Genomic DNA, 13860 nt, shown 5'->3' on the forward strand with positions numbered 1-13860 from the left:
TCATGTTGATCATGATAATCATGATAATCCTGTTGATCATGATAATCCTGTTGATCATGATAATCATGCTGACCGGGTTGATCCTGTTGATCATGCTGACCCTGTCGATCATGATAATCATGTTGATCATGATAATCATGCTGACCCTGTTGATTATGATAATCATGTTGACCCTGTTGATCATGATAATCATGCTGACCCTGTTGATCATGATAATCCTGTTGATCATGATAATCACGCGGACCCGGTTGATCATGATAATCCTGTTGATCATGATAATCCTGTCGATCATGAGAATCCTGTTGATCATGAGAATCCTGTTGATCATGAGAATCATGCTGACTCGGTTGATCATGCTGACCCTGTTGATCATGATAATCCTGTTGATCATGCTGACCCTGTTGATCATGATAATCCTGTTGAGCATGATAATCATGCTGACCCTGTTGATCATGTTGACCCTGTTAATCATGCCGACCCTGTTGATCAGGGGTAACCTGCCATGGCCCAGGGAGTTTGGCTGTGTAGTTATTATTTTTCATCTATTGATGCCCCCCCCTCTCTCTCTCTCTCTCTCTCTCACACACACACACACACACACACACACACACACACACACACACACACACACACACACACACACACACATTCATTAATGGAATTCTACAGTGTTTCAATTAAATGTTTCAAGGACAAACATATATGTATTTAAGTATTTTTTGTTGTTCTAGTGGGGCCAGTAACATTAGTAATCTCTAAAATATATACTCTAAGGAAAATTAGTTTAATATACTTGTTCTTTTTTTCTGTTTAGCTCACATAATATTATTTAAAGTATGCATTAAGGAGTCTGTATTATAATACTTTGCAGAAATAAATGCATACATTAGTAAATGCATTTATATGGCTTCCTAAATATTTTTTACAATGGTGAGGGAGAGCCAAGACGGAGTCACGGTGGCTTCAACACAATGGTGAGGGAGAGCCAAGATGGAGTCACGGTGGCTTCAGCACAATGGTGAGGGAGAGCCAAGATGGAGTCACGGTGGCTTCAACACAATAGTGAGGGAGAGCCAAGATGGAGTCACGGTGGCTTCAACACAATGGTGAGGGAGAGCCAAGATGGAGTCACGGTGGCTTCAACACAATAGTGAGGGAGAGCCAAGATGGAGTCACGGTGGCTTCAATACAATGGTGGGGAAGAGCCAAGATGGAGTCACGGTGGCTTCAACACAATAGTGAGGGAGAGCCAAGATGGAGTCACGGTGGCTTCAACACAATGGTGAGGGAGAGCCAAGATGGAGTCACGGTGGCTTCAACACAATGGTGGGGAAGAGCCAAGATGGAGTCATGATGGCTTCAACACAATGGTGAGGGAGAGCCAAGATGGAGTCACGATGGCTTCAACACAATGGTGAGGGAGAGCCAAGATGGAGTCACGATGGCTTCAACACAATGGTGGGGAAGAGCCAAGATGGAGTCATGATGGCTTCAACACAATGGTGAGGGAGAGCCACGATGGAGTCACGATGGCTTCAACACAATGGTGAGGGAGAGCCAAGATGGAGTCACGATGGCTTCAACACAATGGTGAGGGAGAGCCAAGATGGAGTCCCGGTGGCTTCAACACAATGGTGGGGGAGAGCCAAGATGGAGTCAAAGTAGCTTCAACACGGTGGATCCTAACCGTCACCTAGTGTATATATAAATCATTGATAGTACCGAGTCTAGGACTGGCTTACTTTATTGAGCCACTACAGTTTTCACACGGTCATCAGTTGGACCATTGAAAACAATATCAACAGTGTATGAGATTATCATAAAATAGGCCTGTATCACAACAGTGTTGAATAGTAGCTAATTTCAATACCTCAGTGAAACGATCTGGTTACAGAGACGAAATAGATTTATTAAGGGTGTCATAGAAATTCTGAACGACTCAAAGTTATATCATAAGTTGTAAAAAAAAAAAACATTCAAGACGCACATTTTTTTTTATCAACAAATTAACTACAGACCGAACAAATGTAAAGATAATCCCTTTAAAGCAGCATCGTAATAAAATATTTAAAAAAGACTCAACTCACCCAGAAAACGAAATTAAAGAAAAATAGCATGAATTTGACACACTTGTTGCAGCCAACGACAGTCATGACGATCGGATGTTCAGGTCCGCTATTTTAGATAAATTAATTAAGTCTGCAATGTACCAATGTGCCCGAGATTCTAAGAAGACGGACCGTTATCGCGTCTTCTCGTTCTAAGAACTCGAACTCTGTGCCAGAAATCTCGAGGTATGTTCACCCAGAATGGGTAGAAACTCCTCCTTTAAACGAATGACTGTGTAAACCGAGCCTGGAAACGGCCCACCAAGTGATGAGGGTGGTAAAGAGGACAGATGAAAGAGGCTTGTGGTTATTTATATATTCTTTATTCTTGTTTGTGATTAAAAAAAAAAAGTTTGTACTCTGGGCATCATTTGGGAATGAGAGACCCTGGTCGCGTTAAATAAAAGTTAATAAAAAATATAAATCTTCATAAACTACAGGAGTTAGGAGGAGCATTATTCTGTTTTTATGCTCAGGGTTTTTGTTGTTGTTATTCTTCCACTATAAACAAGTATTCAGAACACAAACAGACCACATTTATTTTCCACCTAAACATCAAGATTAATCTGCTGCGTTCAACATGTCTCAATATTGAGATAAAAAAGAGCATAGGGACTTTTTCCACATATCTAGGCTATGGTCCCTGGTCAAAGTAGTCCTCTAAACAGGGAATAGGGTTCCACTAAACAGGGAACAGGGTTCCGCTAAATAGGGAATAGAGTTCCTCTAAACAGGGAATAGGGTTCCACTAAACAGGGAATAGAGTTCCACTAAACAGGGAATAGGGTTCCGCTAAATAGGAAATAGGGTTCTATTCAATAGTGAATAGGGTTCCACTAAATAGGGAATAGGGTTCCACTAAATAGGGAATAGGATTCCAATAAATAGGGAATATGGTTCCACTAAATAGGGAATAGGATTCCACCAAATATGGAATAGAGTTTTATTAAATAGGGAATAGGATTTTATTAAATAGGGAATAGGATTCCATTTAATAAGGAATAGGGTTCTATTAAATAGGGAATATGGTTCCACTAAATAGGGAAGAGGGTTCCACCAAATATGGAATAGGGTTTTATTAAATAGGGAATAGGGTTTTATTAAATAGGGAATATGGTTCCACTAAATAGGGAAGAGGGTTCCACTAAATATGGAATAAGGTTCCACTAAATAGCGAACAGGGTTCTATTCAATAGGGAATATGGTTCCACTAAATAGGGAAAAGGGTTCCACTAAATAGGGAAAAGGGTTCTATTCAATAGCGAATAGGGTTCCACTAAATGGGGAATAGGGTTCTATTCAATAGCGAATAGGGTTCTATTCAATAGGGAACGGGTTCCACTAAATAGGGAAACGGGTTCCACTAAATAGGGACTAGGGTTCTATTCAATAGTGGATAGGGTTAAAAAAATAGGGAAATAGGGTTCTATTAAATAAGGAATAGGGTTCCACTAAATAGGGAATAGGGTTCTATTCAATAGCAGATAGGGTTCCACTAAATAGGGAATAGAGTTCTATTCAATTGCGAAAATGGTTCTATTAAATAGGTAACAGGGTTTCACTAAATAGGGAATAGGGTTCTATTCAATAGTGGATAGGGTTCCACTAAATAGGGAATAGGGTTCTATTCAATAGCGAATGTGGTTCTATTCAATAGTGAATAGGGTTCTATTCAATAGGGATTAGGGTTCCACTAAATAGGGAAAAGGGTTCCACTAAATAGGGAAAAGGGTTATATTCAATAGCAGATAGGGTTCCACTAAATAGGGAATAGAGTTCTATTCAATTGCGAAAAGGGTTCTATTAAATAGGGAACAGGGTTCCACTAAATAAGGAAGATGGTTCAACTATATAGGGAATAGGGTTCCACTAAAGAGGGAATAGGGTTCCACTAAATAGGGAATAGGGTTCCATTAAATAGGGAATGGGGTTCTGTTCAATAGCGAATAGGGTTTTATTAAATAGGGAATAGGGTTCAACTATATAGGGAATAGGGTTCCACTAAAGAGGGAATAGGGTTCCACTAAATAAGGAATAGGGTTCCACTAAATAGGGAATGGGGTTCTATTCAATAGCGAATAGGGTTTTATTAAATAAGGAACAAGGTTCCACTAAATAGGGAATAGGGTTCAACTAAATAGGGGATAGGGTTCCACTAAATAGGGAATAGGGTTCTATTAATTAGGGAATAGGGTTCCACTAAATAGGGAAAATGGTTCTATTTGGGATGCAGATATAGTGCAATGGATCATTGCAGAGACACAAAGAGGACAGACGCACATGCAGGGAACCACAGTACATGGGCAACACCGCTCTCTGTTGGCAATGCCAATAACAACACCATCATGACTTACTCCCACCATATGGTGACGAGAGAGAGGGAACTGAATGTATAGACTGTTGTGGCATCACTGGCCTCTTTGTGTGTCTTTGTTCATAGGAAATCACGTTGTATAAAGAGGGGCCACACATTGCACATTTCCATTCATCTGATGGTACTGTATCTCTCTAATAATCCTCAAATGGATGAATTCATTTGAGTGTTTAATATAGCATGGATTTTGCATTTAGCCAAGTGGTTTCAGGGTCATACCCTCATAAAACGATTGACTATGTCAGGCTGTCTAACTGCATATGGTCCAAAATACTGAAGCTATGCGCCCTGTACAAAGACATGGAGGAAATGAAAGGAAAAGGGAGGGGGGAGCGGGTGGCGGTGCCTGGCTGCATGGAGGCAAACAATCAGTGAATGCATGAACTCAGAAGACAGTTTCAACATACAATGGTTCTGACTGGGAATGCTCCATATCATTCTCCACGCGTATTCTCCTTCTTCCTCTTCTTCTTCTTCCACGGTGTTTCCAGAACAACCGCGTCTCTTCTTCGAGTCAATTCTGAGGATTCTCAAGAGAATCATCACCGCGAGCATTGCTCAGTCAGAGAACACAGAGGACGTGCGCGTACCTTCCTGCCTCCTGTCCTTCCGTGTTCATACTTCATATGGTGTCACAGTGGACTGCTCGCTCTCCTGCAGTCTCGAACACGAGATAATCACAGGCATTGATCCGCTAAAAATGCATACATGAAAATAACAATTTGCCCCGCCGAAGATAAACACAGTCACAGACATCTGCGCGAATGGGAAAATGCGCGGCGCCTGATCTAGTCCTAGTAGGCTAAAGCTACCGGTTGCTGTCCACCGTTTCTTTCAACGGAAAACTTGATTTGAATGTGCCGTTTTTGGGAGAGAAGGTAAGCGACAGTAGATACATGAGAGGAAGGATACCATTCTAAATAGCAAGCAGAGTGTCTCCGAGAGAGAGAGAGAGAGAGAGAGAGAGAGAGAGAGAGAGAGACAGAGAGAGAGACAGAGAGAGAGAGAGAGAGAGAGAGAGAGAGAGAGAAGGGGAGAGAGAGAGAGAGAGAGACAGAGAGAGAGAGAGAGAGAGAGAGACAGAGAGAGACAGAGAGAGAGAGAGAGAGAGAGAGAGAGAGACAGAGAGAGAGAGAGAGAGACAGAGAAAGAGAGAGAGAGAGAGAGAGAGAGAGAGAAGGGGAGAGAGAGACAGAGAGAGAGAGAGAGACAGAGAGAGAGAGAGAAACAGAGAGAGAAACAGAGAGAGAGAGAGAGAGAGAGAGAGAGAGAGAGAGAGAGAGAGAGAGAGAGAGAGAGACAGAGAGAGAGAGAGAGAGAGAGAGAGAGAGAGAGAGACCGGTGCTGTCCTTTCAGCACCACACCCGCAGTCACCTTGCTGTCTATGAATATCATTAACAGGTTCTACCAAAACCACCACAACAGGAAGAGAGTCTTTGTGCTGGATTCGGATTAGAAAGAATGAACAACACCCATTTTTATCTTCTTCACCTTTTGGATTTAAACCACCATCCATTGTTAATGGCATGCCATTGGCTACACTTGCTATCGTTTTGGATTTAAATGTTTCCCTCCGGTAGGTCTTGTAGGTTGATTTTCATGACAGGTTGTGGAAACATTGGGGCATCCGGCATCATCAGTGGGAATATGTGCTGATTAGTCCTGCACTTATTATTTAGGATATATATATAGCCTGCAACCAGCAGCAGCCTGGCCGTATCTCTTCCCTCTTCCTCCCCTGGTAACCCCGGTTGTGCATGTGTTGCACGCGTTTTCCCCCCTCCCACTGTGGCGTGCGGTGCTCATAGAGCGTCCGTTGTGATGCTGGGAACTTATTGGAGACATGCCTAAGGGACGCAATGGGCTTGAGCGACGAAAAGGATCGCATTGTGATAAACGTGGGAGGGACCAAGCACCAGACATACCGCGGTACCCTACGTACCCTGCCCGGCACCCGCTTATCCTGTCTGGCCGAACCCGACGCGCCTAGTCACTTCGACTGGGACGACAAACATGAGGAATTCTTTTTCGACCGACATCCTGCCGTTTTCGCCCATATCCTTAACTATTACCGGACCGGTAAACTGCACTGCCCTGCCGATGTCTGCGGGCCTCTTTACGAGGAGGAATTGGCATTCTGGGGCATCGACGAGACGGACGTGGAACCGTGCTGCTGGATGACCTATAGCCAGCATCGGGAGGCGGAGGAAGCGCTCGATAGTTTCGGCGGGGGTGCCCTGCTCGACTTAACCAGCAATGACGATCAGGACCCGGAGGTCGTGACCGACCCGGGGGATGTGGTTGGTGATGAGGCAGATGAGATGACGAGGAGACTGGCGCAGGGGGACTCTACCGACATAAAGGCGAGGGGGCTGTGGGGTCGTTGGCAGAAACGCATGTGGGCTCTGTTTGAAGACCCCTACTCTTCGAAATATGCACGGGTGAGTATAGATATTTCTCTACTGTCCATAATGTCTATTTTCCTTTCCAATTGATATTGAGCCTAATGATGGATATGCGGTCAATGATTAATGAGAGATTTATAGAGATGGAGATTGATAGAGGACTTCCAGCCATGTGATGTGGAGGGGGTCTGTGTGAGAGTGACCTTGAGATGGTAGGCTAGTCTACTCCCCAGGGACTCATCAGGGAGCTCTACAGCAGGAGAATGCTACTGTAACATTCAGGTGGAAGGAATAAATGTTGACCAATGGATCCTAACTACTAGCCTATTTTCAACCCCTAGATTGTGGTCCATGGCACTCTGATCAAAAGTAGGACACTGAATAGGGAACCGTCAGGGACACAGATGATGTCAACAACAAAACAACAGAGAAAGACGAGTGTAATCTCACCACGAGTATTATAACCTTTTCTTACTAAGCCGACCCAAACCGTGTCAAGCTGAGCTGTACTGCCCTGGCCTGTTTAAGCATCCACCATGCTTCTTGGAACAGTGCTGGAAAGGACAATGAGAAAAGAAAATATCAAAGACAACACAGTGTGCCTATGGTTCAGGTTTTGTGACAATAGTGTGAAAAGGTGCTATATGTCTTTGTACCAAGAACCTCCTGAACATGAGGTTAGCTTACCTGGGATGTTGGTATTTATGTTGGCATTTAGTTTGGTTAAACAAGGTCTATGAACCCTCTTGGACTAGCCTGGGGACAGAACTGTCTGTGCTGTCTTAGTGAGTGTGACAATGGCCATAGGAGTTGTCAAGACAGCACCAACCAGGCTACTCATGGACATGAGACTAGAATACCTGGGTGGGATGTGGACAGTTTGAGAATACCTGGGAGGTTGGCAGTTTTAGAATACCTGGGAAGTTGGCAGTTTGAGAATACCTGGGAAGTTGGCAGTTTGAGAATACCTGGGAGGTTGGCAGTTTGAGAATACCTGGGAAGTTGGCAGTTTGAGAATACCTGGGAAGTGGACAGTTTGAGAATACCTGGGAGGTTGGCGGTTTGATAATACCTGGGAGGTTGGCAGTTTGAAAATACCTGGGAAGTTGGCAGTTTGAGAATACCTGGGAGGTTAGCAGTTTGAGAATACCTGGGAAGTTGGCAGTTTGAGAATACCTGGGAAGTTGGCAGTTTGAGAATACCTGGGAGGTTGGCGGTTTGATAATACCTGGGAGGTTGGCAGTTTGAAAATACCTGGGAAGTTGGCAGTTTGAGAATACCTGGGAAGTTGGCAGTTTGAGAATACCTGGGAAGTTGGCAGTTTGAGAATACCTGGGAGGTTGGCAGTTTGAGAATACCTGGGAGGTTGGCAGTTTGATAATACCTGGGAGGTTGGCAGTTTGAGAATACCTGGGAGGTTGGCAGTTTGAGAATACCTGGGAGGTTGGCAGTTTGAGAATACCTGGGAGGTTGGCAGTTTGAGAATACCTGGGAGGTTGGCAGCTTGAGAATACCTGGGAGGTTGGCAGTTTGAGAATACCTGGGAGGTTGGCAGTTTGAGAATACCTGGGAAGTGGACAGTTTGAGAATACCTGGGAGGTTGGCAGTTTGAGAATACCTGGGAGGTTGGCGGTTTGATAATACCTGACTGGGTTTGATATTGGTAGTTAATGTTGATTAGAATACCTGGCTGGGTGGATCTGGTGGTTGATTAGAATACCTGGCTGGGTGGATCTGGTGGTTGATTAGAATACCTGGCTGGGTTTGATATTGGCAGTTAGTGTTGATTAGAATACCTGGCTGGGTTTGATATTGGCAGTTAGTGTTGATTAGAATACCTGGCTGGGTTTGATATTGGCAGTTAGTGTTGATTAGAATACCTGGCTGGGTTTGATATTGGTAGTTAATGTTGATTAGAATACCTGGCTGGGTGGATCTGGTGGTTGATTAGAATACCTGGCTGGGTGGATCTGGTGGTTGATTAGAATACCTGGCTGGGTGGATCTGGTGGTTGATTAGAATACCTGGCTGGGTGTTATATTGGAAGTTAGTGTTGATTAGAATACCTGGCTGGGTTTGATATTGGCAGTTAGTGTTGATTAGAATACCTGGCTGGGTGTTATATTGGAAGTTAGTGTTGATTAGAATACCTGGCTGGGTGGATCTGGTGGTTGATTAGAATACCTGACTGGGTGGATCTGGTGGTTGACTAGAATACCTGGCTGGGTGGATCTGGTGGTTGATTAGAATACCTGGCTGGGTTTGATATTGGCAGTTAGTGTTGATTAGAATACCTGGCTGGGTGGATATTGGCAGTTAGTGTTGATTAGAATACCTGGCTGGGTGGATCTGGTGGTTGATTAGAATACCTGGCTTGGTGGATCTGGTGGTTGATTAGAATACCTGGCTGGGTTTGATATTGGCAGTTAGTGTTGATTAGAATACCTGGCTGGGTGGATATTGGCAGTTAGTGTTGATTAGAATACCTGGCTGGGTTTGATATTGGCAGTTAGTGTTGATTAGAATACCTGGCTGGGTGGATCTGGTGGTTGATTAGAATACCTGGCTGGGTTTTATATTGGTAGTTAGTGTTGATTAGAATACCTGGCTGGGTGGATATTGGCAGGTAGTGTTGATTAGAATACCTGGCTGGGTGGATATTGGCAGTTAGTGTTGATTAGAATACCTGGCTGGGTTTGATATTGGCAGTTAGTGTTGATTAGAATACCTGGCTGGGTTTTATATTGGCAGTTAGTGTTGATTAGAATACCTGGCTGGGTGGATCTGGTGGTTGATTAGAATACCTGGCTGGGTGGATATTGGCAGTTAGTGTTGATTAGAATACCTGGCTGGGTGGATATTGGCAGTTAGTGTTGATTAGAATACCTGGCTGGGTGGATCTGGTGGTTGATTAGAATACCTGGCTGGGTGGATATTGGCAGTTAGTGTTGATTAGAATACCTGGCTGGGTGGATCTGGTGGTTGATTAGAATACCTGGCTGGGTGGATCTGGTGGTTGATTAGAATACCTGGCTGGGTGGATCTGGTGGTTGATTAGAATACCTAGCTGGGTTTGATATTGGTAGTTAGTGTTGATTAGAATACCTGGCTGGGTGGATATTGGCAGGTAGTGTTGATTAGAATACCTGGCTGGGTGGATATTGGCAGTTAGTGTTGATTAGAATACCTGGCGGGGTGGATCTGGTGGTTGATTAGAATACCTGGCTGGGTGGATCTGGTGGTTGATTAGAATACCTGGCTGGGTTTGATATTGGCAGTTAGTGTTGATTAGAATACCTGGCTGGGTTTGATATTGGCAGTTAGTGTTGATTAGAATACCTGGCTGGGTGGATAGTGGCAGTTAGTGTTGATTAGAATACCTGGCTGGGTGGATATTGGCAGTTAGTGTTGATTAGAATACCTGGCTGGGTTTGATATTGGCAGTTGGTGTTGATTAGAATACCTGGCTGGGTGGATATTGGCAGTTAGTGTTGATTAGAATACCTGGCTGGGTTTTATATTGGCAGTTGGTGTTGATTAGAATACCTGGCTGGGTGGATATTGGCAGTTAGTGTTGATTAGAATACCTGGCTGGGTGGATCTGGTGGTTGATTAGAATACCTGGCTGGGTTTGATATTGGCAGTTAGTGTTGATTAGAATACCTGACTGGGTGGATCTGGTGGTTGATTAGAATACCTGGCTGGGCTTGATATTGGCAGTTAGTGTTGATTAGAATACCTGGCTGGGTGGATCTGGTGGTTGATTAGAATACCTGGCTGGGTGGATCTGGTGGTTGATTAGAATTCCTGACTGGGTTTGATATTGGCAGTTAGTGTTGATTAGAATACCTGACTGGGTGGATCTGGTGGTTGATTAGAATACCTGGCTGGGTGGATCTTGGCAGTTAGTGTTGATTAGAATACCTGGCTGGGTGGATATTGGCAGTTGGTGTTGATTAGAATACCTGGCTGGGTTTGATATTGGCAGTTAGTGTTGATTAGAATACCTGACTGGGTGGATCTGGTGGTTGATTAGAATACCTGGCTGGGTTTGATATTGGCAGTTAGTGTTGATTAGAATACCTGACTGGGTTTGATATTGGCAGTTAGTGTTGATTAGAATACCTGGCTGGGTGGATCTGGTGGTTGATTAGAATACCTGGCTGGGTGGATATTGGCAGTTAGTGTTGATTAGAATACCTGGCTGGGTTTGATATTGGCAGTTAGTGTTGATTAGAATACCTGGCTGGGTGGATCTGGTGGTTGATTAGAATACCTGGCTGGGTGGATATTGGCAGTTAGTGTTGATTAGAATACCTGGCTGGGTGGATATTGGCAGTTAATGTTGATTAGAATACCTGGCTGGGTGGATCTGGTGGTTGATTAGAATACCTGGCTGGGTGGATCTGGTGGTTGATTAGAATACCTGGCTGGGTGGCTCTGGTGGTTGATTAGAATACCTGGCTGGGTTTGATATTGGCAGTTAGTGTTGATTAGAATACCTGGCTGGGTGGATATTGGCAGTTAGTGTTGATTAGAATACCTGGCTGGGGTTTATATTGGTAGTTAGTGTTGATTAGAATACCTGGCTGGGTTTGATATTGGCAGTTAGTGTTGATTAGAATACCTGGCTGGGTGGATCTGGTGGTTGATTAGAATACCTGGCTGGGTGGATCTGGTGGTTGATTAGAATACCTGGCTGGGTTTGATAATGGCAGTTAGTGTTGATTAGAATACCTGGCTGGGTGGATATTGGCAGTTAGTGTTGATTAGAATACCTGGCTGGGTGGATATTGGCAGTTAGTGTTGATTAGAATACCTGACTGGGTGGATCTGGTGGTTGATTAGAATACCTGGCTGGGTTTGATATTGGCAGTTAGTGTTGATTAGAATACCTGGCTGGGTGGATATTGGCAGTTAGTGTTGATTAGAATACCTGGCTGGGTTTGATATTGGCAGTTAGTGTTGATTAGAATACCTGGCTGGGTTTGATATTGGCAGTTAGTGTTGATTAGAATACCTGGCTGGGTGGATCTGGTGGTTGATTAGAATACCTGGCTGGGTTTGATATTGGCAGTTAGTGATGATTAGAATACCTGGCTGGGTTTGATATTGGCAGTTAGTGTTGATTAGAATATCTGGCTGGGTGGATCTGGTGGTTGATTAGAATACCTGGCTGGGTGGATCTGGTGGTTGACTAGAATACCTGGCTGGGTTTGATATTGGCAGTTAGTGTTGATTAGAATACCTGGCTGGGTTTGATATTGGCAGTTAGTGTTGATTAGAATACCTGGCTGGGTGGATCTGGTGGTTGATTAGAATACCTGGCTGGGTGGATCTGGTGGTTGACTAGAATACCTGGCTGGGTTTGATATTGGCAGTTGGTGTTGATTAGAATACCTGGCTGGGTGGATATTGGCAGTTAGTGTTGATTAGAATACCTGGCTGGGTTTGATATTGGCAGTTGGTGTTGATTAGAATACCTGGCTGGGTGGATATTGGCAGTTAGTGTTGATTAGAATACCTGGCTGGGTGGATCTGGTGGTTGATTAGAATACCTGGCTGGGTTTGATATTGGCAGTTAGTGTTGATTAGAATACCTGACTGGGTGGATCTGGTGGTTGATTAGAATACCTGGCTGGGCTTGATATTGGCAGTTAGTGTTGATTAGAATACCTGGCTGGGTGGATCTGGTGGTTGATTAGAATACCTGGCTGGGTGGATCTGGTGGTTGATTAGAATTCCTGACTGGGTTTGATATCGGCAGTTAGTGTTGATTAGAATACCTGACTGGGTGGATCTGGTGGTTGATTAGAATACCTGGCTGGGTGGATCTTGGCAGTTAGTGTTGATTAGAATACCTGGCTGGGTGGATATTGGCAGTTGGTGTTGATTAGAATACCTGGCTGGGTTTGATATTGGCAGTTAGTGTTGATTAGAATACCTGACTGGGTGGATCTGGTGGTTGATTAGAATACCTGGCTGGGTTTGATATTGGCAGTTAGTGTTGATTAGAATACCTGACTGGGTTTGATATTGGCAGTTAGTGTTGATTAGAATACCTGGCTGGGTGGATCTGGTGGTTGATTAGAATACCTGGCTGGGTGGATATTGGCAGTTAGTGTTGATTAGAATACCTGGCTGGGTTTGATATTGGCAGTTAGTGTTGATTAGAATACCTGGCTGGGTGGATCTGGTGGTTGATTAGAATACCTGGCTGGGTGGATATTGGCAGTTAGTGTTGATTAGAATACCTGGCTGGGTGGATATTGGCAGTTAATGTTGATTAGAATACCTGGCTGGGTGGATCTGGTGGTTGATTAGAATACCTGGCTGGGTGGATCTGGTGGTTGATTAGAATACCTGGCTGGGTGGCTCTGGTGGTTGATTAGAATACCTGGCTGGGTTTGATATTGGCAGTTAGTGTTGATTAGAATACCTGGCTGGGTGGATATTGGCAGTTAGTGTTGATTAGAATACCTGGCTGGGGTTTATATTGGTAGTTAGTGTTGATTAGAATACCTGGCTGGGTTTGATATTGGCAGTTAGTGTTGATTAGAATACCTGGCTGGGTGGATCTGGTGGTTGATTAGAATACCTGGCTGGGTGGATCTGGTGGTTGATTAGAATACCTGGCTGGGTTTGATAATGGCAGTTAGTGTTGATTAGAATACCTGGCTGGGTGGATATTGGCAGTTAGTGTTGATTAGAATACCTGGCTGGGTGGATATTGGCAGTTAGTGTTGATTAGAATACCTGACTGGGTGGATCTGGTGGTTGATTAGAATACCTGGCTGGGTTTGATATTGGCAGTTAGTGTTGATTAGAATATCTGGCTGGGTGGATATTGGCAGTTAGTGTTGATTAGAATACCTGGCTGGGTTTGATATTGGCAGTTAGTGTTGATTAGAATACCTGGCTGGGTTTGATATTGGCAGTTAGTGTTGATTAGAATACCTGGCTGGGTGGATCT

The 13860-nt window shown here is 44.0% G+C and overlaps 2 protein-coding genes across 2 annotated transcripts in view; one reads left to right on the forward strand and one right to left on the reverse strand.

Moving 5' to 3' along the window:
• Nucleotides 1–2330, reverse strand: part of LOC139376582 (CD81 antigen-like) — a 42709-nt gene extending 40379 nt beyond the window's left edge. The window contains exon 1 of the mRNA XM_071119340.1: nt 2088–2330. Coding sequence (XP_070975441.1) covers nt 2088–2153 — 66 coding nt within the window. The 5' untranslated portion in view covers nt 2154–2330. The remainder of the gene's footprint in view (nt 1–2087) is intronic.
• Nucleotides 2331–6329: 3999 nt separating this feature from the next.
• Nucleotides 6330–13860, forward strand: part of LOC139383294 (voltage-gated potassium channel KCNC1-like) — a 53754-nt gene continuing 46223 nt past the window's right edge. The window contains exon 1 of the mRNA XM_071127757.1: nt 6330–6923. Coding sequence (XP_070983858.1) covers nt 6342–6923 — 582 coding nt within the window. The 5' untranslated portion in view covers nt 6330–6341. The remainder of the gene's footprint in view (nt 6924–13860) is intronic.

This window comes from Oncorhynchus clarkii, chromosome 2 (genome assembly GCF_045791955.1).
Source record: "Oncorhynchus clarkii lewisi isolate Uvic-CL-2024 chromosome 2, UVic_Ocla_1.0, whole genome shotgun sequence".
NCBI classification, from domain to species: Eukaryota; Metazoa; Chordata; class Actinopteri; order Salmoniformes; family Salmonidae; genus Oncorhynchus; species Oncorhynchus clarkii.